This window comes from Falco rusticolus, chromosome 19, assembly GCF_015220075.1.
Source record: "Falco rusticolus isolate bFalRus1 chromosome 19, bFalRus1.pri, whole genome shotgun sequence".
Taxonomy (NCBI): Eukaryota; Metazoa; Chordata; class Aves; order Falconiformes; family Falconidae; genus Falco; species Falco rusticolus.
The window spans coordinates 4623734-4645931 of NC_051205.1; the positions used below are offsets into that span (position 1 = coordinate 4623734).

The following is a 22198-nucleotide window of genomic DNA, read 5'->3' on the forward strand; positions in this document are numbered from 1 at the left end:
AGTTAGGTAGTTGGTGATTTGTTGTTTTTTTAAAGAGGTTTTCCCTACATTAAACATAATTTAAAGTGATTTAATGAAGGTTTACTAAAAATGAAATATTTTCAAAAGAAACCACGGTAAAATTGCTACTCATCATTTGTAGGAAATAATGTGTCTACATCTAGTCTTACCCAGAAATGTACAACCGATAGTAGGCACACGCACAGACAGCAGCTGGTGTTAGACTAGTATTAATTCCACCCTCAGCGGTACTGAACTATACCTTAACATTAATGAATATTTTAAATTCAATCTTCATAAAATCTGCGCGGTTAGCTTGGGGCAGCAGAGACCATCCAGTGCTGAATCCCAAACGCCACCAGTTTTCATTCCCTCAGCGGCGCAAAGCCTGACGGAGCTGATCCTCCTCTGGAGGACGGAGCCCCCCATGTCTGTCCGGGAACGTAGGAGCCTGTACATCCCTCCTTGAATTCCAAACGAGAATCCCAATCCTGAACCCTGACCAGAGCTGGAATCAAAAACATATAATACTACAGGAAAATCTTAAATAGAGGTAGGTCGTGCTTAAACTGCAGCTGGCTCCTCACCGCCGAGCGAGCGCAGTTACAGGAAAGCTGCTGGAGGTGGGAGACGGGCTCTGGCGCTCAGCCCTCCACAGCCTCAGGTCTTTATTTCCAGATAAAGCGACCCGACACGCTTGCAACAACACTTACAACTTCTCCCCTTCACCGGGCCAAACACTAACCCGCCGCCGCTTCCTTTACAAAGAAAGAAAAATAAAAAGTCCTTCGAAGAAACAGCAGATGAAGAACTCGGCGAGCAATCAGGCATCAATATTTATTAACACAAGACAAAGGAAACACAATCAATGCGTTAATGGAACACTGTCCAGCCAGGTGTTAAATTTAAAAATGTATATCTAATCTAATTTTAAATAAATAAAAACTTTATACATAATTACAGAACGCTGTAGTCTGAATTTGACAATGGTAGATAGGTTGACAGAAATTAAGGAAAAACTGCACCTAGGGTTAAAATTTATCTCGGTTTTACAATCTTAGTTTTAGGACAGTTAGTATGACACATCTTAATTACATTTATTTAAATCAGAAATGCAGTGCAAATTTTTAACAAAACAGGACTTGAAATTATCTGTACCCACATATTTTGCTTAGGGACTATTCATCAACAGTAAGACATACAAAATATTTTAGTTCAAAGCGTTAAGAATTCCTAAGTTTGTTGTTTTTTTTTTTTTTTCTTTAACTCGCACCACAGCTGTTAGCTTGGAATCTGATGGGACAACAGTAGGAAAATAATTTTGCCTCCTGCCACTGCCTCAGCTGCAAAGTCAACCTGGCGCGGAGAGTCTGCTGCGTGGGACTCGACGCTGGAGTCGGCGCTTACGGCAACGCGCCCGACTCCGAACCCCACCACGCGACAGCCCTGCCCATTCCCTCAAGTCTTTTGAGTTTTGCTCTCGTATGGAAAAAAGAAACCCAGCGACCGTCGCCAAGCAAAACCGGTCACATCCTTCAGGAGCCTTCCCGCGACAACCAAACCATCGCTTATCCGTTGGGAAGAACAACTGAGCCCAGCCTCAAAGAGGCTAGCAATGAAAAATAGGTAGCACTTAGTGCTGTACAGTTAGTTACCTCACAGGGATGTTGTAAGGATTAAGTAAGATCCTCCTCCACAGAGGAAGAAACGGAAGGAGTGAAGTGACCTGTGGAAGGCCTTGTGGCAAGCTGTCAGCGGGGCCGGAGTCAGGACCCGGGGTTTCCAAACCCACGGCTCCGCGCTTCCTCCTCTCCAGGACATCGCTTTTCCCCGCGCCAAACAGCATTCCATAAAGTCGGAACCGGCCAGCTGCTGCGTGTCGCTTACTGGCGATGGAGAACGGAATGTGCTCTCATTCTACGGGATTACTTACAGTTCTCCGACACAGAGAAATGGAACATGCCAGAAGAAAGATTAAGAGTAACACAGTAAACTTGCAGGATAAACCCCCAAATGGTAAGAGGAAGCTATCAATACCTATCCAAATAATAATAATAAAAAAAACACCAAGGAGAAAAAGAAAAATAATCAAAAGAATCCAGTATGTCATTCAAAAATGCCGTTTCAGAACATCAATCTACCACATACTGGGAATCTTCCATCGAATCAATACGTGCATTTTTTATTTCTGGAAGAAATGGCAAGTCAAAATAAAAGACAATCCTGGAATTGTACTGAAAATCCACTTCCATGGATAAATAAAGTATTTGTTGAAACAATGGCAAGTCAAAATAAAAGACAATCCTGGAATTGTACTGAAAATCCGCTGCCATGGATAAATAAAGTATTTGTTGAAACAATTTATCCGAAGCTTGGAGTAAGAAAAAGCTGAAGACCCTCAGAATTGTTTCTGAGATGGGCAAGAACGAAGCGAAGCCGTACGGCAAGTCCCCTCGCTGCGCCAGGTAACGCCAACAACGGCGTTACACATCACATGTAGTAACACGAAGGGGGAACAACCTGCGTGCACTTTACACCCTGAAGGAGGTGCAGTACCAGCTGGGGTAGTTACAGTTACACCTGCCACCTCCCTCCCTCCCTCCGCGGCCAGTTTGTGACAAGGAATAAATACAGGAAGGACTGGAGGCGCCGGGGGTTTAGGACGCACCTTAGGAAGCGGCCCGAGAGAAACCGTTCCAAAAACCTGCCACCGAAGCGCGCTCGAGTCTCAGCTTGCCGTAACAACTTGCGCTTTCTAAATATTCCCCCACCAAACAGTCTTCAAAAATATCATCCGCAACTTTTTATCTTGATTTTAACGCTCCTGGGAGCGCATCAGGACTTTTCCAAGGAAAAGTGGGGTGCGCTTACAGGGACGCTGGGTTCTGCTCCCGTAACTGCTGCAGGATCGTCAGAGTTCGTGTTATAAACCTTTTAAAAAAACTGCCTAAAAACTCTGAATGAGGTAATCTGGAACATGGCAACGAGTTTATTTACACTGTATACCACATCTGACTCCCAAAAAAACCCCTGTTGCACGATCTGGTGTCAGCTCTCATTGCTTCCTGAATCCTATTTTCTGAACACCCCTGGGAATGTAATTGGTTTTAGAAGATAATTATTAATTATTAGACAAAAGAAAGGTAATTTGGAGTCAAAATTAAACGCCACCTCTCCCTCAGCCCAGTGTGCGATCGTTCCCTGACAATAAGAGCTTATACCTGCTGCTCGAGGGCTTCTGTTTCTTTACATTTCCTAACGTTGAAAACTGACGCAGGATTTTGAAGGCTGAGAGATTAATTGTCACAAAGTCATCTAACGACGTGTTTACCGGAATTGTTCCGTCTCATTTTTGTGCCTCCTCCTGCTGAAGAAAAGCCGCCTTCAACTTACACCCCAGAGTGATTTCGCTCTTTCTAGCGAACGCCTGGAGGAAACCCGAAGCCTATTTACCGCGTTTCTCGCTCTACCTAGAGGGAACCCAACGGTGCGACGACAGAATCGCACCAACGGCGAATTTCACCGCGTCAGTCTAAAGGATTCTTTGGTCCTTTACGCACGAGGTGGCACGGAGGATGGGGGCAGAGGCTGTCGCTCAGGTGCATTGTTTCCGCCGAGCGTTTTCGGACTAGCACTGCAATTTCAACCCAATTCCACGTCCCTCTTTCAATTCAGCCTCTTTTTGCAAGATGTGCCTTAAAATCACAGGTTTCTACATGCTATGACGAACTTCTGGCCAGCAATAAAAGACGACAGACGGAAATAAGAAAACTCGTGGAAGATGCGTGTCTCTCGCATTAGTTGTCTAAACCAAACGTAATTCTGCTAAGGACCACAAAAGTCACTTGTCCTTAAAAATTTCTACCTTCAGCTGTCATCGTTATCCAAGTTAATCTTCTATCTAAGTGAATTATGTATAATAATATTTACATATTTAAAATATAGGCAAAATTCTTTTTAAATTCCAGAAATATCTATATGAATAAGTAACTCTTAGATTCTGTAAGTTATTGATTTGGTCATGGCACAATTTTAAATAAGTTGTGTGATCCCATGGAACGAACAGCTACAGTACAGATGCAAAGTACATTAGATAGCAGGGAACTGCAGAACTCTTGATGACCCTTTTCTTAATAGTTTATTATCTTAACTAAATAAACCCTCCCCTTATAGAATCCTAAACCAGTATTAGATAAAAATACAAATATGTACAACGGATGAAAAAAAAGTAACACTACTGTAAAGGCCTTAGGAATTTTGTAGCTCACACACTTGTCAACTTTGCATTTTCTATAAAGCTAATAGTTCAGTAAACTGTTACAAACGTTTTCCATTGTCTACCACGTTGCCTTTTGTCTGTTGGTAGTCGACACCCAGCTTACACCACAGGATGAAATGCAGGGAACATGGCAGCAATCTCAAACTTTATCTCAAGTATTAGTAATTTTCACCAGCTTCGTTTCTACAGCCACCCTTCGTCGTGTCGTGGTCCCGCCGAGCTTCTCAGCGTCGCTTCCCCCATACGTGTTACATGTTATAGGCGACGTAGATGGGGTCTAACTGATCAGCTAGGAAACTGTCGCGGAGATGCATGCGTTGTTTCTCTCCTCTGGAATTGATGGGAATAACTCCAGGATCCACCACCACCACCACTCCCACGATCAGGTAATGTTCTTCCAGGACCACATTTGTAACCAGAGGAACCAAATCCAGGGCTTCCTGTTCGCAGCCGCACAGCTCCACGACCACCACCAGCAAGTTGGTCCACGTGAATACGGCACTGCAAGTTCAAACCCCAACAAACAAAACCGAAAACAAACAGAAATTCTGGTTATTTTCATGAAGATCCAAAGTTTACAATTCTTTCTCCTTAGACGGAGTCTGCCACCTGCTTTGGGCTGCGTTTCCAAGCCACCCAACTCCAAAAAAACCCAGTCCTGACGTGTCAAAGGTTGGTTCAAACACACCTCAGTCCCACCCGGTGTGACATAGGAACTAAACGCTGCTTTCTGACTCAAATATAAACGGCTCTTTACACCCCAAAGCAGGAAATCATCCTTTCTATTTTGAATTCAAGCTTGTGAGAAAACATTGAGTGAGTCAGCCCAGTATTATTCCAATCTACAGATGGGAAACGAGGTGCATGACTTGCTGATGGTAACATTAAAAAAAAAAAAAAGTGAATTCAAATACTTCTCTTTTTTTTGGCTATGAAACCCTGTATCTTTGCATGATCGTTGCTACGTTTCAGCTAGGTTAGGACGGATTCATTTTTCACGGCTGTTTTACCATTCAGCGATGCTTCTGTGCGTTCGAGATACAGAAGTCTCGATATCAATCGGATGGTAGCGCAGCCCCCTCAGTTCCAAAGTTTCATCCAGGGCTCCCACAACATATAGGGCATCGTGGCGCTCTGGAGAGGAGAGATGGGAAATGAAGAGTGCGCCTACTATGAAAACAGGAAATGGCAAAATAAAGGGAATTTAGATACGACAAAAGCGCCGCTTGTATCCAGACATGGGCGTCAGGATTGATTCGCCGACTAGCACGAAAGAAAACTCTTCATCTTCATTTAAATGATAAAGACAAATTAATTTCTGCCATACCTCCGCTGGCAGCTGTGAGCTCTGTCCGACGAACAAACCCGAGGTACCCAGTCCGAGCCCAGAGGGTCTGAGCAGCATCACCAAAGCTCAGACGAGTGTTGAAATGATCGGCTTGAAGGGTTTCGTTGTCATAAATGGTGTAGTAGCCACTGGCCGTGTGCGGGCTGTTGACCCAAATCTGCACAGGAAGGGGAAAAACCAGTCAGATCCATAAAACCTGAGGATCTGTCGAGTCTTAAAATGAAGGAGGTGTTAAAAAGAGAACCTTCTTGTTATGGTTTAGCTGAGATTTTCTGGATCCAAAAAAAACCCCGCTTTGCATTTAGCTAACACCTCCAAACACCCTGCAGGACCTTCAAAACCTGGTTGGCAGACCTACTCCCTGAACAACTGCGAGCTGAGGATGAAATGAGTAAATAAACTGCGGATTTTTATAGATTTTTTATAACTTGAAATCCGAAGACTGATAAGAATCGACACAGATCAAATATAGTGGCATGTAATCAAGAGAAGGAAAGCAAAATGTAAATGAGATTATCCGGAAGCCAGTTCTGCAAGATTTAGGGTGGAACAAGCCTGCCTTTCTCGTAGGCTTTTCTTTTTCTTTAAATCTGACAGTAAAATAACACCCCCCAACTCTGAACACTCCAGCAGTAACTCAGCTTAAAAATTAAGTATTTTTAAAGTATCACCAAGTATCACCCAGCAACTTACATAATCGAGTGGAGAGAACGGAGCTCAAGCAGCTACGCAAAGAGCAAAACCCGCGCTTACCTCCCCAAGATGAGAATCTCCAAGAGGCCCTTTCGTCTCTGGGTTAACAATGATGACTTTGACTCCAGGTAAAATCTACAGATCACAAGAAAAAAAGGTGTAATCCACATACGAGTTATCATCACGCGCAACTAGAATACAAAGGTTGTTCGTTTACCTCCGGAGAGGCACGATTTCACCCCTAGAAATTACAACCAGGTGTAAAACACGCTAGGAGACGTACGCTGGGGTAACACCAACAGTACGAACGTAGTTTGTGACTCAAGAGCCACGTAGGTAAGGTGTTCTAAGCCTGCCAACGTTACTAGACCTTGGCTTTGGAGAATTCGGGATTCAAAACTACAGGGAAGCACATTTTTGTTCATCCATTTAGAGAAAGGAGTGACAGTAAGTCTCCAACGCGTGCCGATGTCACGGGTACGACAGCAGGCACTTCTGGCGCGGTTCGTTTTCTATAAACAGAACCAACTCTCTCGAGTGTTCCAAGCGACACGTGCTCCTGCAGCAACAGATACTTTATTCTAAATCCAACCAACTTCCCAGAGGAACAGCGTGACCAGCGGTCAGCGCGTCTCGTGCCACGAGACCACCTTTCCCAGCCACACAGCGACATCGTAAGGGGCGCAGGGAGGAAGCGTGGTCAGCAGAGCCCGCGTGCCAGGCCTCTAGGTGATGGTGTGACGTTACCTTCCCGGATTCCGAGAGCAGCAGGCTTTGTGGAGCTCCCCTTTCCACCAGACGTACTCTGAAGGGAAAGAAAACATTGTCAGGGGGAAAAAAAAAAAAAAAAAAAAAAGAGAAAAGAAAAAAAGGAAGAGAGCTGAAATCACCGAGAGGTGCGATAGCTCAGTACCACGAGGACATTTTATATGCACTTAGTAAATAAATTTAAGTAAACTTACTGTACCTGTCATGTCTCAAGGATTTCAGATCTACATACACCGTGGTGGGATCGGGCCCAGATGTTCCCTGAAGAGTTAACATTTTTAAAAATAATTAATCTACTTCCAGAAGTCAGCTTCTGCCTGAGCTCACAAACATTTCCAGGGGTTTCCTACTGGCAGCAAAATTCATATATTCACATTTCCCCACCTTTGCAGCTGCACTAAGGGAAACACTTCAGTAAACTGTTTTCCCCCCCTGAGCTGAGGAGCAGGAATGTGGGACGCGAGGAGCGCGAGTGCGGGGACGCAGGGACGCGTCTTTAGGGAGGCGAGCTGCTATGGAGGCAGCCCAAGCACTCCCAGCTATCAGCCCTGGGGCAACTAGTCATTGTTTACACGGAAATAAACACTTCTCTAATGTCACGTTTCAGTTGTTTTGAGCATCTGTGATAGAATCTGGCAGCTGAACACAAAGAGAAGCCGCTTCAATCTTGCGCCAGCTGTTCCCTGCACAGATGCTGGGCTGGGCAGAAGGCTCTGCGGATTCCTACGTTTGCCGATCGGAACACAACTGGATCTGGAAATCCGCTGTGGCGTTACCTGTAAACAGATCGCAACGTTGACCCTGGATCCGAAGGTGGTGCTTACAGCACGGGACGACAGGCCGATGTCTTTGAAGAGTTTGGAGAAGGAATGAGTGAGAGAAACCCGTGGCCGTTCCTCTGCGACTACCACACAAGTCCGGACACAGGACAGATTAATTCCTCGTGCCTGGGAAAAAAACCAAAACAAACCCACAAATCTGTGCAAAGGACTGAATGTGTTCATTGCTTCTGCCACACTGCACCAAGGTCTGTCCCCTCCCAAGAAGGGACATTTGGTCTTTATCCCTGGAAATGACTCGGGAAATGCAGGACAAACGCGGTTCTTGTGTTCAAGTCATTTCCTCTTTTTCAGCTTCTAATTGGAAAACGTGTCTGACCAGCGCCTAGAAATACTGCTAGAAGGAAATATGCACAAACAGTGCTGCTTCCTCTGCTACAGCACGGAGCATCACATGCTTCTGCAGTGCTTTTCAGCTAAGATTACATCTGTTGTTCACTATTTATATAGATGGAAATCAAACCAAGTGAGAGTAAAGTCATTTACTGGGATCACACTGAGTTTTCAACAAAACTAGGAGCAGGATCCATTATTATTTTCAGACGCGATCACGAATGCCCTGAAGAGCAGTAGCCAGCTGTTGGAACCGGCGTACGACGCTGCGAGCCGGTCACCCCGAGGCAGACACCTTCAGAACAAGACTGATCCCCCATCTCTCCCAGACGGAGCGCGCTATTTCGGTAAACCCTGTGCCAAAAGCCACCTCGAGCATTTGAGGCAGCTCTTTTTTTTCCTCCCCCTTCCTCTCATCTCCAAGGAGAAAACACCTCTATTTAGCAAATCGCCTAACACGCGTGCTTTACATCATGTGCTGGTCTGAGCCTCCACTGCAGACTGTTATATAAGCAATTCTTCTGCATCGCACTCCGCTGCTGGCGTCCTCCCCTCAGGGTTTGCCCAGCAGCCTCTGACACTGGCAAGGTGCTACCTACGCCGTAATACACCCACCCTGCTCCCTTCCAAACCTCCCAATTCCCTGGGGCTGCAAACAGGGGGTTTTTTTTGTTGCTTTTGCTTTTTGAGTAAACTGTGGACCGGAGAGCTGTGCCACAGGAAAACTGTTGTGTTTAACAATTGCATCGCTCTGCTGCTGCAGTTTCCTTCATTTACCTAACGTCACGCGTTCAGGAAAGCGTTTTCTTACCTTCAACATTTCAACTTGGTTTCCAAGTCCCTTTGTGCACAGTTCCATGACTGAGTAGGAACAGAAAGTGTCCCTTATTTTATACTGGCTGACAGTAGATAACCAGAGAAAAAGATTGGATTCCAGCTCCATAGGAGGAATTAAAATTGACTGGTGTCCAGAATACACACTGTGAAGAACAGCAAGGAAGAAAACATTTGTGTGTGGCGTGCAGTTAGCTTTAAATTAATATTTACTGTATTTTCATGCTACTTCCCCGCTAGACCAAAAGCGGGTCGTGGGATTGCATCGGAGGCAAACTGATAATAGCTCCAAGGCCCACCTTCTGCAGCAACATCCTTTTAAAAATACAACTTAGTGTACAAGAATAACAATTTATATGCACACAAATGTGCGCGCACACTGTCCAAGTGAAGGAAGAGAACTGGCTCATCCACACAGTTTAGGAATGAAGGCTCCCTTACTGCAACATATAATCAAGGAAGAAAGGCAAGAGAAACACTCCGGAGCCAGTAGTATTTGGCAGCACAAATACATATAATCATAGGATAACATCTTGCTAATCTGCAGGAAAAGGGAACGTATTATTGTCAGTTCAAAGACAAAATCTCCCCTTACTGTAAATTACTCATTTTGGTAACGTCAACATATTTGTCGGTAATTACACCAGATAAAAAGATGTGAACTGCCATTTCCCGTTTATAACCAGCCAAGGGTTATCTTTTGCTTTTTCCCCCTCAAAAAGTCCTACCTGCAAAGGCACCAGAGCACAAAACCTAGTCCACAATAGGGGTCAAGACAAATCGCAATCTGCCGCGAGGAGTAGAGCTCACACTGAAGCTTGATTGCCCTGCAAAGGCCGCTCACTGCTGCGTGGGACATCTGCAACACCAGAGAGAGAAACTGCTGACATCCAGGGACATCAAAGCAGGACTTCATCAAGACAGGTAGGTAAGATTAAAGACAGGTTTTGCCTTCGCGACACTTAGTTTACAAAGTTTTGCGTTCCCTTATCTTCCACAGCTGCTGCAGAGCACTGCGAACCACAGCGAACCACGAGCAGCGATACCAACGGCTGCTGCTGAAAAGCTTTAGGTTTTGTTTTGGTTTTTGTTTTTTTTTTTTTTAGTTTCTTATCCTCATCTCTCATCAACCGCACTCCCGTCTTGCTCTTGGTGGGGCCAAGCAACAGCTCACAGCTCAGGGCTGTCCTAACAGGCAGCTCTCCCGTGGGAGGCGGCGGCAGGATTCCCAGTGCCCACCGTACAGACCCGTCTTCATCTTCCTACGGGGCGGAATTTCTTCAGCCCGAAGTCGCACTGCACTGGCTGCAGCAAATCCGGGGCTTTGTTGGCCACAAGAGCCAACTTTGGTGGAGGTCAAGGGGAGAGGTAGCCCAGATAATCAGCCACGAGCAAAACACCAACACCCCCATGTCCTACAACCATTTTACCTTACCTTTACTCCTGTAAGCATGCCCGTTGTGGAAACACTAAAATCTAGATATGCTAACATTTCAGGCGTAGGTGGCTTATAGATCTGAGACAGCCGCTTCCTGGGCAAGTCATCTGTACAAGAAAGGAACAAACGTGGTTGATTTTTGATTACTGAACTGGTATTTGAAAGGAGAACATCACTTTCAAAAAGCCAGAGATGTCTGAGAAGGCTTTCTATTAATTCTCTTTCCGAAAGAGACAGACTGGGATAGGCAAGGCTCTCACCAAAGTTCCCATGCAGAAAATTATTTATTCTCAAGAAAAGGGAGAAAAGACTAACGGGCTCTTAATGAAATGAACAGTCGTCTGCAACATGGCTTTTCAGGAAGACTATTTTCCATGCATAGCTCGACAAACCAGAAGAGATGTTAGTAAACAAAGTCAGACCTAGCTTCTACCTCGGACAGTTTTTCTAAATATTCGAACAAATCGTTAAGAGCCATCCGGTTAGCATCTGAAACGGGGACAGCCCCTCTGGAAGTCGGTGGTAACCCCTACAGAGAACTTCAGAAAGTCTTTTAGCCCCCGGACAGCACCTGTGTCGATGATGGTCGGCCAGGTTTTCACGTCTACGGCAGCAGCCGCCTCTCTGGATTTCAGCAGTCTCATTAAGGTCTGGGTTGTGAGAATACAGGCAGCTTTGCTCACCTAAACAGAGAAATATTTACTAACAAAAAGACAGACAAAAGCACGTCCCAATGGCACTGCCATTGCGAGATTTGATGTTTTCATTTCAGAGAGTGCATTCGACCATCTGTAGCCAGGTCCCTCAGCAAACCTGCATGAATTTCTTTGCCTTTTCCAACACTCTGCTCTACTCTTCCTTCACTAAAGCCCCACGTGCAGGCTGAAACACCAATCACGCCAGGACCTTTAAAGCAGGTGAGAACATTATAGAGTCTCCATCTACCTTTCTCCCCCAGGGTCCTTTCCTGGTTACTGGGCTTGGAAAATAACTAATAGCAGGATTTGCACGTGCCCAGCAGTAACAGTGTGATATTTTAGGTGGTAACAACACATTAGTATCTCCCAGAAACCACCTGTTTTCTAGCAACCCTTGCTGCGTAAGGAAAGGTGGTTCTGTCTCGCGTTTTATGAACAAAACCACTGTCCTGTTGTAAGACGCGCTTCGGTCACTGCTGTCACACAACCAGCAGGGGAACTGGGACAGCTGGGTTAACCACTGGAGCCCGAGCAGCCGAAACCAGAGCGCTCCAGCCACGCTCGCGGCGCCGGCCCCGTTACTCACTTCCACGATCATTCGCACAGTGGGCAGAGTAGCAGTGAGGCTCTGAGCATGAGGTGGTCTCACGGTCACGGGGATGCAGCCAGCATACAAACAGCCATAGAATGCGGTGATTAGCTCAATGCCTGCAAGGACACGACAGGCTGTAGTGTGGGACACTGGTGGACGGACACCCTGGTGACACCAGCCTCTCCCCCAAGGACTTTTCCTCCAAGCATCGGTTACGATTTCCGTTAGAAGAAGGTTTATACACCAGTCACATCCGCAGATGTGCGATGTAAGCAGTCCAAACGCTGCGGGCAGCACAGCAAGGAAGCTCAGAAAGCTTGGGATAGGGGACTGGGAAAGTAGAGGAAGACTGACCAGACAGAAAACCATTTCTGCCTTACAGGAAAAGAACATCACACGTGTCAAACGACTCAAAAGTCAGTCAGGACAAAAAGAATCGTCTGGCAGGGCAAGAAGTACAGAGCAGAGACACCTCTTGCTAGCGGTGAGCCTCCTACACACGCGGAGTGATAAAGCCGTGTGCTCTCAGCCACAGCAGGCACAGCTGCACCGCCCGCTGCTCCCAGCCCGCTGCTGTAGAAAAAGCACCCCCCGTCCCAGAGGAAGCACCCCCTTTTCCACACAGCCGACGGTGACGACAGCAGTCTCTGTCAGAAGCCACCCTGCCGTTTCTCCCAGCAAACGACCTGCTTTTCCCGGGATGAAAAGCTGCCAACCGGCAACGTGGCTTCAGACAAACGTGATCTGAGTAGCCCAGGGCTGAGGAGTCTCCGGAGGGGTGACCAGCACCGTTCTGCAGCACATGCAGTGCGGTCCCAAGTTTCTAACAACCTTGCGGTGAATATATCATACCAGAGAATCTTTGATACCCACAGAAGCCTTTGATGACATGGCAAGATACAGCCTGAAGGAGAACATACACATTGGCTTTTCCAAAACTCTAAAGAAACAGTTTTGAGTCCTGATACTGCAGCTGCAAGACGTTAGGACAGCCCTCTCCGGAGTCAAGACTAGATCAGCCAGTTCTGCAGTCCCTAAGGTATCACTATTTCCGTGATCTCTCCTAGATTTCCAGATCTCAATGAGATTTTTGAAGGAAGACCACGCTGCATTTCCACAGCGGGATGGCATCATTATTAAAATGCGCTTACCAGGAGGATAAAGAAGCACCACATTGTCTCCTGCATTGAGATGTCCTCTGTCACACAGAACTGATGCAATTCTCTCAGCTTTTTTGTGCAGCTGAAGGCAGGTGGCTGTGCACACAGTGGTTCCCTTGAAAGGAGACAAAAATGCTCTAAACAGGGCCTGGCACAACACACGTGTCAGTAAAACGGCCGCTGCAAAAAAACCAAACACCCAACAACAACCAAACCCAACAAACCTTGCTTGCTAGTGTCAGTCTATAGCTACTAGTTATCTATACCTATAGGCTGCTGGCATTCAGTGAGCTGTTTATCCACTACAGTATCAAGAAGAGACGGAGTTAGATCTGCTCTAGAAAATTCTACCTTCCGGGGAGTCAGTTCAGGTCTTCTCGCACCAGAACCTTGCCAGAATATACTCAACAGGGATACACCATTAAAGGCTACAGGAACCAGTGGGACCTACAAACACGCTCAGTTTTAAAATGAAGCATTGAACCACGGACAGTCATTTAGATGAAGTGACCTAGAGGTTCAAGTTACAGATCTACGGGCAAAATCCAACAGAGGGACTAAAGAGGACAGCGGTGCGGGCAAAAGATATTTAACGGTCTCAAACTTGCGCCCAATAACATGCCGTGGACCTTCAAAAAGCAGCAGCTCAGCACTGACTGTACCTTGGCATTTAATAAAAGGAAGAGTGGGTGGTCAGGAGTTGCTTGAGCTCTCCACTGTAACACCTCCGTCAGGAACTGGTGCTGAAACAAAACGGCAGAACTAAATACGAGCCTCCTCCTTCAGAGGCAGGTCTGCTTTGCCTTCAGCTGCAGGGTAAGTTCTTTCCCATTCTCCAGTTGTTAGCAAATACTGATTTACCTTTTTGACTAAGTCGTTGTCTTCTATTTGACCGAGATCTCTTCCAGAGGCTTGAGCAATACGCTTCCCAGCGACCAGGTTCCCCACCATCACAGAGGCAGGGCCAACGCCTGTTGATACAGAACAGGCACATAAAATCCGGATTTTTTTTAATGCAAATGGGAAGGCAGCTGGCCTAGAACTGCCATCTGCAGGAAAGGAAAGGGACAAAGATCTTCTGTAGGATCCCACTGCTCCTGGGCATGGATGCAAGAAGAGGTAATGAAACCGCACTGCCAGAGTTCAGAAGGCATCGCTAGTCTCCTATTCATCAGCAGGAAGAATCCCAACGAGTTCAAAGGTAGGAATCAAAATTCCTGCCTGCCACATGCAAAGAGAGGCCTCAAACACACCCCAGCCACAGGGCACACAGCAAGCTCTGGTCCCCAGCAAGGAGGACACTCGGCGTGGGAGGCGTCACAGAGCTTCCTAGGTCTGCGTGAACTTCAGCGTAGTAACATTAAACAAAAGGGGTTCACGTTACCTGGTTGTTTCTGCCTGGGTTTTGGCAAGTTGGTCACACACGTGTGCGGGCACATGAGGATGTTGCAGGGATGCAGCGAGCCCTCCAGAAAGTGCTGTTTCGTTTGAGAGATATGGATCCCTCCCAGCGGAGTTTTTGGCAATGTATTGGCTGGCACAAGAGCAAGGCAGTATACACCCACTTGGTGAATGCTGTCAATTGCCTAGAGAAAGGAAAGATGGTCACTTGAATTCTCGGTACTGCTGGAGACAGTTTGCTGTTCCTGGGTGCCCTGACATACTACAAGACCAATCCCTCCCTGTTCACAAGGCACTGGAGGAGCAAATCAGCCACTACCGTTCCATTTCACCCCGTAACATCAGCGAGTCCTACAGCGAGAGTTAAGTGCTTGTAAGCATCCCTGCCTTTATAGTCCATTTCATATACAAGAAATCCAGTTTTAAATCTTTCATGACCAAAATCCCAAAATATACACAGTTGCTTGATGAATCATACCGTTTTGATCTTAGGATTTTATCCATCTGTCTCCTCTCAACCATCACACCCTGTTCCTAATACATTATTCAGACCCACCAGGTACTTTCCCTGATTTTTCTCCCCGGTTTGCATACTTCACAACCCGACACATCGTTCCCAAGAATGACACCCATGCAACGCAGCTCTCAAAGTATCTGCTGCTCGTTCTGCTTTCTTAGGACTACGCTCATTCAGCTGTTTTAACCTTTCTCTGCTCGCTGTGTCCCTGCTGAAAATGCACCTCCAAAGAGAAGGGCAGCTTTAAAGGGTAATTTTAGGCACTAGTATGATCCAAGGCTAAAAGCAGAACTCCTAAGCTTCGGCTTTGCAGTGCTGAGGGGCAGGTGGGTTCCTCTCCGCAGTCGTCTCGCTGTGTAACGCTGTCCAAGGTTTGTTTTGTTTTTTTTTTTGTCAGAGCCTACACTACCCTGCGCTGCAGCCACTTTCCCAGGGCCTTCAGGACAGAACAGAACAGCTTGTACGCAGCAGATGCACCCAGCTTGTGACCCTGTAAAAATACCTTGTGCCAAGAGGGATCATGAGCCCGTGCTCTTCCCATCTGGGGCGTGCTGATGGCCTCCGATCTGCCCACGCACCGAAAACCTGCACAAACTCACCTCCCTCCACCTACGTGAGCGGGCTTACCTGCAGCACTCGACTCATCCACTGAAAACTGTCCTCTTCAGAGGCATCTGGCCTCTGCTCCGCAACCACGACAATCCTCTCGTCATAGAAGACAGACACGGAGAACACAGCAATCCTAAAGGAAAAGGGGAGAGCCATATTGGCACAAATTCTGGTTTTGCTGCTTGGGAATAGGAAGCCAAGGAAACAGACAAAAGAAAGAAGTCGTAAAAAAAAACCCATGGGGCAACGACAGAAAAAAAACCCCATTAAACAATAAAAACTGAGTCAAAAAGGAAAGGTTTTATGAAGGGATTAATTCCACCTTCTGATTAAATTTCTGCGTAGCATATTCCCCTGTCCTTTCAACCTGCTGTCTCATTTCTGTTCCAACCTGTGGCAAATCACCAATGCAATAAAAGCTTTAGAAGAATCTGGATGATGTAGGGGGCTTCAAATCTCCTGTTAAGTCTTAGAAATATGAGCTCCAACCCTCCCCGAGGATCTAGAAAATTGCATCCACAACTGCTTAATAAAATTAAAGATCTCTGGACATTAATGAAACTCTTCCTTGCTGCAGAGCATCAGCCAGCAGTTAACTACTACCCGGACTTAAAAGTAAATTCTATGGAGAATTAAGATCTCCGTGTGGCTGACTTATCTTGTTACTTGACTCCTTCCCCTGAAGTATGCAGACTTGATGAAAAGCCAGACAGGATAGTGAGGAAAACAGACCTGTGTTAGACAGGATCGGGCCAATTACCCTCTGAACCAAAAAATTTATTTACTTTAACTGAGCTACTCGAACAAACCGGTCACTGAAGAGAAATCAAACACCATACTAAAGATCCTGTTTCGCTATATGACATGGAGAAGCGTAGGGGGAGGGAACGAGGTTTATTTTGCTAACCTTCCTCTGTAAACTGTTTTTATTGATTCTACTGCCAATCCAGTTGCTACAATGTCATCGGCATTATGTCTGCGTCCGCTAACCATCAGCAATCCGTCCATTTTTCCAACCACGAACACCAAACTGCCCTGAAAGATGAAAAGGTATTTGTGAGTAACATAGAGAAAGCAGACATTCAAACATCTTTGATGACTTGCCTATTTCATAACTAGGGCTAGATCAACGGAATTTGTATAAAACACATTTTCTTTCTCTTTCAAGGACATCACTTATGACTAAAGCAGGAGGAGCATTCTAGCTGCTCAGTGGGACAAGACGCTCCGGCACGCGGAGCAGAGCTGCCACACAAAAAGCTCCTCACACTTGGTTTTAGAAGAATTAGCAAGGTAAAAATGTAACGAGCAACACAGTAAGGCACCGTAATGACAACGCGGTGGAGAAGTAAGGGTTCCCGCTGGCTCAGGCAAACCCATTAACTCTCAAGTATCTTACACGCACTTCTGTACCCAAAGGTTTTTCTTTTAAACGTTGAAGGCTACTAGCAGGAACAAAAGAACACAGCATGCAAGCTCGAAACCAGTATTACGTACAGGTCCAACAAAACCCAGCAAGCCGGACCGAACAAATGGCACATCACCCACTGGAGAGCCAGCCGAGTTCACGGGGATAACCTGCAACAGAAGGGAGGAGTTGGAGGCAGAGTGCATTTGCCTGAGGATAGAAAACCGTTCCCCACATCAAGAATCGCGCCGCATGTGAGTGAAGCCATGAGCAGAAGGGGAGGAAATCCTCGGTCAAGTCACCATTTCAGCACTGTGGGAGAAGTTCATGGAAGGGGAACACTGAATGTAACTAACTTCAAGGAGTTTTTCGGGGTGGCTTTTTGGAAAACAACATCAACACTTCAGTTGAAGACCCCAGAGATTATACAAGGCTATCAGTTCTACGCAGGAAACGGGGAAAGAAAGATACATTCTACTCTACATACCTCAAATGTGTTCTTTGTCACCCCTGCCAGCCCATAATACATCATTCCTCCCGCTCTGGAGCTAACGCAGATTTCACCGATCTCATCCGTTTTACAGAGCTGAGGTGGCCCATCAGGTTTCACTATACACATCATTCCTAGGACGAATCACGCATCGTTAACACGGTCCCAAGAACTGACACATTTAACCGTGATGGGTAAAACGACACAGCGCGGGGGCTGCAAACCTCCCCCAGCGCCGAGGCTGAACGTGAGAGAGAACATCACCCCTGCTTTTGCTAAAATCACCCCAGACCATTCACAAAAGGGGCTTTTTTAATTATTTTTTTGAAAAGCAGGAGATTCCTGCATGTTTTTACCTCCTGGCATCACGTGACCAACGTCCTGGACAGTGAGAGCGGAGTTTTTATCTTCGGTGTTGACACGAATGACACCAAAGCTCAGCCCGTTCATGGACAGGATGGCTCTTCCAGGCAAAGGTGCCCCAGGGACCCCAGGCCTTTGAAGGACACAAAATCAATACGCTAAACCAGGCATGCAGGCTGTTATTAGATGGGATGAAGGTGTTGCAGCAACAGAAATATGCATATTTCGGTGTCACTTCTTCCAGTTTTAAATTTGTTATGCAACGACGGCAGTAGGGACTGCCTTCCCTTATTGATCCACATGGATCAATAAGTAAGAAACCATATTCCTGGTTTCTTACTCAACTGCAACTCTTCCTGCAGCCCCTTCACTCACCCCACATCAAACACCAGCCCCCAGGCCAGAGGATGAGGGGGCTGTTTCTTACAGAAGGCAGCAGCAACAGAAACAAACTATGAAAATGACTGTCTAAATTTAATCTCAGATTCAGGATCACCACGCTGCATAAATCACGAGTGGGGAAAAAGCAGCGCCTGCTTCTCACACACATCTTAGGAGAAACGTTTCACAGCTTAGCTCCGTGAATAGCTGAACACACGGAGTAAATGTCAGCGGAGCTTATTACACGCTTAAGTCAACTATGACCCACTGATGTGTGAACAAAGCTCGGCTTGGATCACTTCATTTAGCAAACGGACTGCAGCGCTGCACACCCGTTACCTCCGTATTGCGATCGTCATCGCTTCTGGAGATGTCGCGCATGGACAAATCGCCTCTGGTTTAAGCCCGTGGCTCTGAAACAAGCTCAGGAAGGCATCACACGAGGAAACGGACCCTGCAAAGAAAGAAAATAGGCCACTACGACTTTACGTAATTTGCTTTGATGCCTGTCTACAAGAAGGACCGAACAGAGGATCCAGGGAAGTGCAAACCTGTCGGCCTGACCTCGGTGCCGAGGAAGGTTATGGAGCAGATCATCCCTAGTGCCATCACGTGGCACGTACAGGACAACCAGGTGATCAGGACTAGTCAGCGTGGGTTTATGAAAGGTAGGTCCTGCTTGACTAATCCGATCTCCTATGACAAGGTGACCTGCTTAGTAGGTGAGGGCAAGGCTGTCGATGTCGTCTACTAGGACGCTACGGGCTCGGGGAGGAGCAGCTGGAAAGCTGCCCGGTAGAAAAGGACCCCGGGGTGCTGGCTGATGGCCAGCTGAACATGAGCCAGCAGCGTGCCCCGGTGGCCAAGGTGGCCAGTCGCACCCTGGCTTGTACGTGGTGTGCCAGCGGGGCTAGTGATTGTCCCCCTGTACTCGGCATCTCAAATACTGTGTTCAGTTTTGCACCCCAAGAAAGACACCGAGGTTCTGGAGCTGCTGAAGGGTTTAGAGAACAAGTCTTACGAGGAGCAGCTGAGGGAACTGGGACGCAACGGCCTCAAGTTGTGCCAGGGGAGGTTTAGGTGGGACAGGAGGAAAAGTTCTTCACCAAAAGGGTCATCAAGCATTGGAACAGGCTGCCCAGGGAAGCAGTGGAGCCACCATCCCTGGAGCTATTTAAAAGACACATAGACGTGACACTTGGGCACGTGGTTGAGTGGTGGCCTTGGCAGTGCCGGGTTAACGGTTGGACTTGATGATCTTTTCCAACAAACGATTCTATCATTTTAAGAAAGTTGTCTGTAAAAGAACCTGAAAATGTATTTGCAGAGTATAGATACTATATCACTTCTAAAAACTCCAGGTAGCATCTTCTAAGATGCCAACCACAAAGGCGCTTCAGTGCCTGCTGAATGTGACTTGGGAACAGGCATATTCTCTTGGACAAGTCTGCCTTCCTCCCCTAATTTACTTCGGAGTTGCACAAGGTCATGGTACAACAACAGGCTTAAAATCCTTTCCAAAGCTCCAGCAAGCAGAGCACGTGTTGGCTCTGCTCCCACGCAGACAGGTCTGATGGTCTATCCGAGTATCCCTTCCCGCTGGCGTCACCCAGATAAACATTCTTTAAGTTTTTTCACTAACAGAATTCCTCACGGATTTTTCTGGGGATTTTTTGCCCTTCAAAGTTCGTCTTAAAAGCCTTTCCCTTAACCCCTATGAGCAATTTAAAACCGATCTCACTGTGTCTACCAGCATTCTGTTTCACACACAAGAGCTCCCCGTTCAGCTCTCCCGTTTCTCACTTTGCAGGACTGGTCACAGCTCACACAAAGGATGAAAGCACAGAGATCCCTCTGCCCGGCGCGCAAGTACCGTGAGCCACAGCTCCGTGTCACCAGACAGCTGCCCTAACTAAATCGTCTCGGAATGCTGTAGATACAAAAGGAGTTAGGTTTGAGCCTGCGAGACAACCAGGTGAGAAACCTCTCCTGAGAACAGCAGGATGCGCATACTCACAAGGATTTGCACCGTCGGTTACAATCAGCATGCGTAGAGAACTCAAACTGACGTCTCTTTGGTCTCGGTGGGCCATCATGGCCCAGTGCAAGTCTCGACACTTGACTAAAGCAACCTTTGCTGCAAACCAAGCGAAAAAAAAAACCCAAAAACCCATGTCAGGACAAATAAAAGCTTTCCACAAGCCACTTTCCTATGAATACACACTCCCAAATGGGAAAATCCTCGCTAAAGCAAGCTTTAATTAATCGAACCTGCAGTAACAGCAAACCCCAACACACAACAGCATCTGCTGTGGCATACAGGCCGTTTGCCCACCACCGGAGCCAAGGTCTGTCACGGTCTGTCCCTATCGCAGCCCGCCCCCTCCAAAGTACGTAAATCATTATCACCATCTGAACATCCTCGGTGAGGACCGGGGATATCAACAGATCTTGCTGTGCTTAACTCTTTTCTTGGCCTCATAAAAGGCATTGGCTTCAAAATCCACAGCTCACAGGGTCCCCATCAGGTTCACCGACATTCACGCGGCGTTAGGACTTTGTGCATATTTAGAAAGAAATTTAGAGTTTGAGCCCTTGAGATTTGTCATGGAAGAGCAAGACGACAGGCTCTAAATTATTTGAGATTTTAATGCCCCTCACTCGTTTATCCTGAGAACTTCAAGCTGAAGTTGTGGAACACACGGAGTTACCTTTGTGGGCATGAACCCTCTGCACCCATGAGAGCGGACAGGTTTTCATCACAGAGTAGGGCACGCTGATCGTGTGCAATTTGTTCATTACATTCTGAAAAGCAGAAACCAGATTTTTAGAAAAGGGCTCACAAAACGGGTGAGCAAGCAGAAACAGGAGTTACCCTCACTCCCCATCAACCCCTGCCCCCCCAGGAATTCACGTAAGTTTACTGAGGATGCTTCTACACTTCCTCCAGAGAGTTGCAGATCTAGCAGGGAGAAAAACGGGTGACTTAACAGGTAATGGTCCTCAACCACCTCCTCAAAGGTTGCCATTATAAAGAGTTATGCTTACAGGCTCAACTCACCGTTAGAATGCCGTGCCACAACCCTGCATCCTTCTTAAAATCCAACACATTCACTATCGTTTCACCTGGGAAAAGGAAGTTGTAGTTTTGAAGTGAAACATGCCAGGACAGCTGTGACCATTATTTACGCCGCAACACGTCTGAATCTGTCACCTGAACCTGTCAGATCTGCCGCGGGAGGCACACAGGTAGCAAGCAAGCGCACAGCCTTGTTTGTCTGATGATACGTTTTTACTACTCAGAACTCCTTGCGATGCAAAACAGCGCACCTGAACATCAATTTAAGGGAAGGAACACATCCCAGAGAGTTGCAAGAGAACTACATTCCAGGCTGTAACGCACCTCAGCAGAACAAAAAGGGCCTTAACCTCGTTACGCACGAGCAGTAAGAGAGTAGAGAACATCACTCATGCACAGACTCCCAGAAGCAATGGAAATGAAAGCGACGGCTTCCAAAAGACAAACTCTGCATTTTAAAGCACTATGACATACAGCTCTAAAAATAAAGTTTCGCTCATGGGTATATAAATTAGCTTGATTTACGAGGTAGGTCAGACTAAAACCGTATCACATAGCAGAACTCTTAGTCCCACCAGCAATTTCTGGGTTAGCCAAAACGCCTCGCGTGACTAGTACTGAACCAGCAAGAGGTGCTTTGGGATTTACACAATCAAGAACAAAAAAGTCTGGAAAGACATTTTAATGGGTGATCAGTACAGCAAGAGGGGGACTGCAGCCTGTTGGAAAACGCTCCATTTTTGACTCATTCGCTCCCCTTTTCGTTCATCAGAACAGACTCATTCCCTTTCTAGACAGGACACAAATCCCCATTTTTATTCCTCTTCACAACAGCAGTGAAAATGATGTAGTTTTGGAAGGAAAAAGATGACAGTCTTCAATTTTGGGGCAGAATTAATCTACGCTTTTTTCTTTTACACCAGCACACACCCCCTTTTTTCTTTTTTAAAGCAAATACTATCGTGTTT

General features: G+C 46.5%; 1 protein-coding gene and 1 long non-coding RNA gene across 5 annotated transcripts in view; one reads left to right on the forward strand and one right to left on the reverse strand.

The window, feature by feature from the left end:
- Positions 1 to 361: 361 nt before the first annotated feature.
- On the forward strand, positions 362 to 2064 carry LOC119159191. Its single transcript, XR_005108047.1, has 2 exons — positions 362 to 553; positions 679 to 2064. It is a non-coding gene; the product is annotated as an uncharacterized LOC119159191 (long non-coding RNA).
- DIP2B (disco interacting protein 2 homolog B) overlaps positions 824 to 22198 on the reverse strand; it is a 71680-nt gene continuing 50305 nt past the window's right edge. For 3 of the 4 annotated variants that reach the window (XM_037411682.1, XM_037411681.1, XM_037411680.1), the window contains 25 exons: positions 21213 to 21277; positions 20863 to 20956; positions 20169 to 20288; positions 18491 to 18605; positions 17764 to 17903; positions 17405 to 17541; positions 17007 to 17087; positions 16417 to 16544; positions 15528 to 15642; positions 14367 to 14568; positions 13844 to 13953; positions 13645 to 13725; positions 12974 to 13097; positions 11817 to 11938; positions 11104 to 11215; positions 10530 to 10639; positions 9823 to 9953; positions 9072 to 9240; positions 7865 to 8035; positions 7288 to 7349; positions 7068 to 7125; positions 6381 to 6455; positions 5607 to 5784; positions 5290 to 5413; positions 824 to 4780 (listed from right to left, as the gene is read on the reverse strand). In XM_037411682.1, coding sequence (XP_037267579.1) covers positions 4528 to 4780; positions 5290 to 5413; positions 5607 to 5784; positions 6381 to 6455; positions 7068 to 7125; positions 7288 to 7349; positions 7865 to 8035; positions 9072 to 9240; positions 9823 to 9953; positions 10530 to 10639; positions 11104 to 11215; positions 11817 to 11938; positions 12974 to 13097; positions 13645 to 13725; positions 13844 to 13953; positions 14367 to 14568; positions 15528 to 15642; positions 16417 to 16544; positions 17007 to 17087; positions 17405 to 17541; positions 17764 to 17903; positions 18491 to 18605; positions 20169 to 20288; positions 20863 to 20956; positions 21213 to 21277 — 3077 coding nt within the window. In that variant the 3' untranslated portion in view covers positions 824 to 4527. The other variant, XM_037411683.1, reaches the window with a different exon arrangement.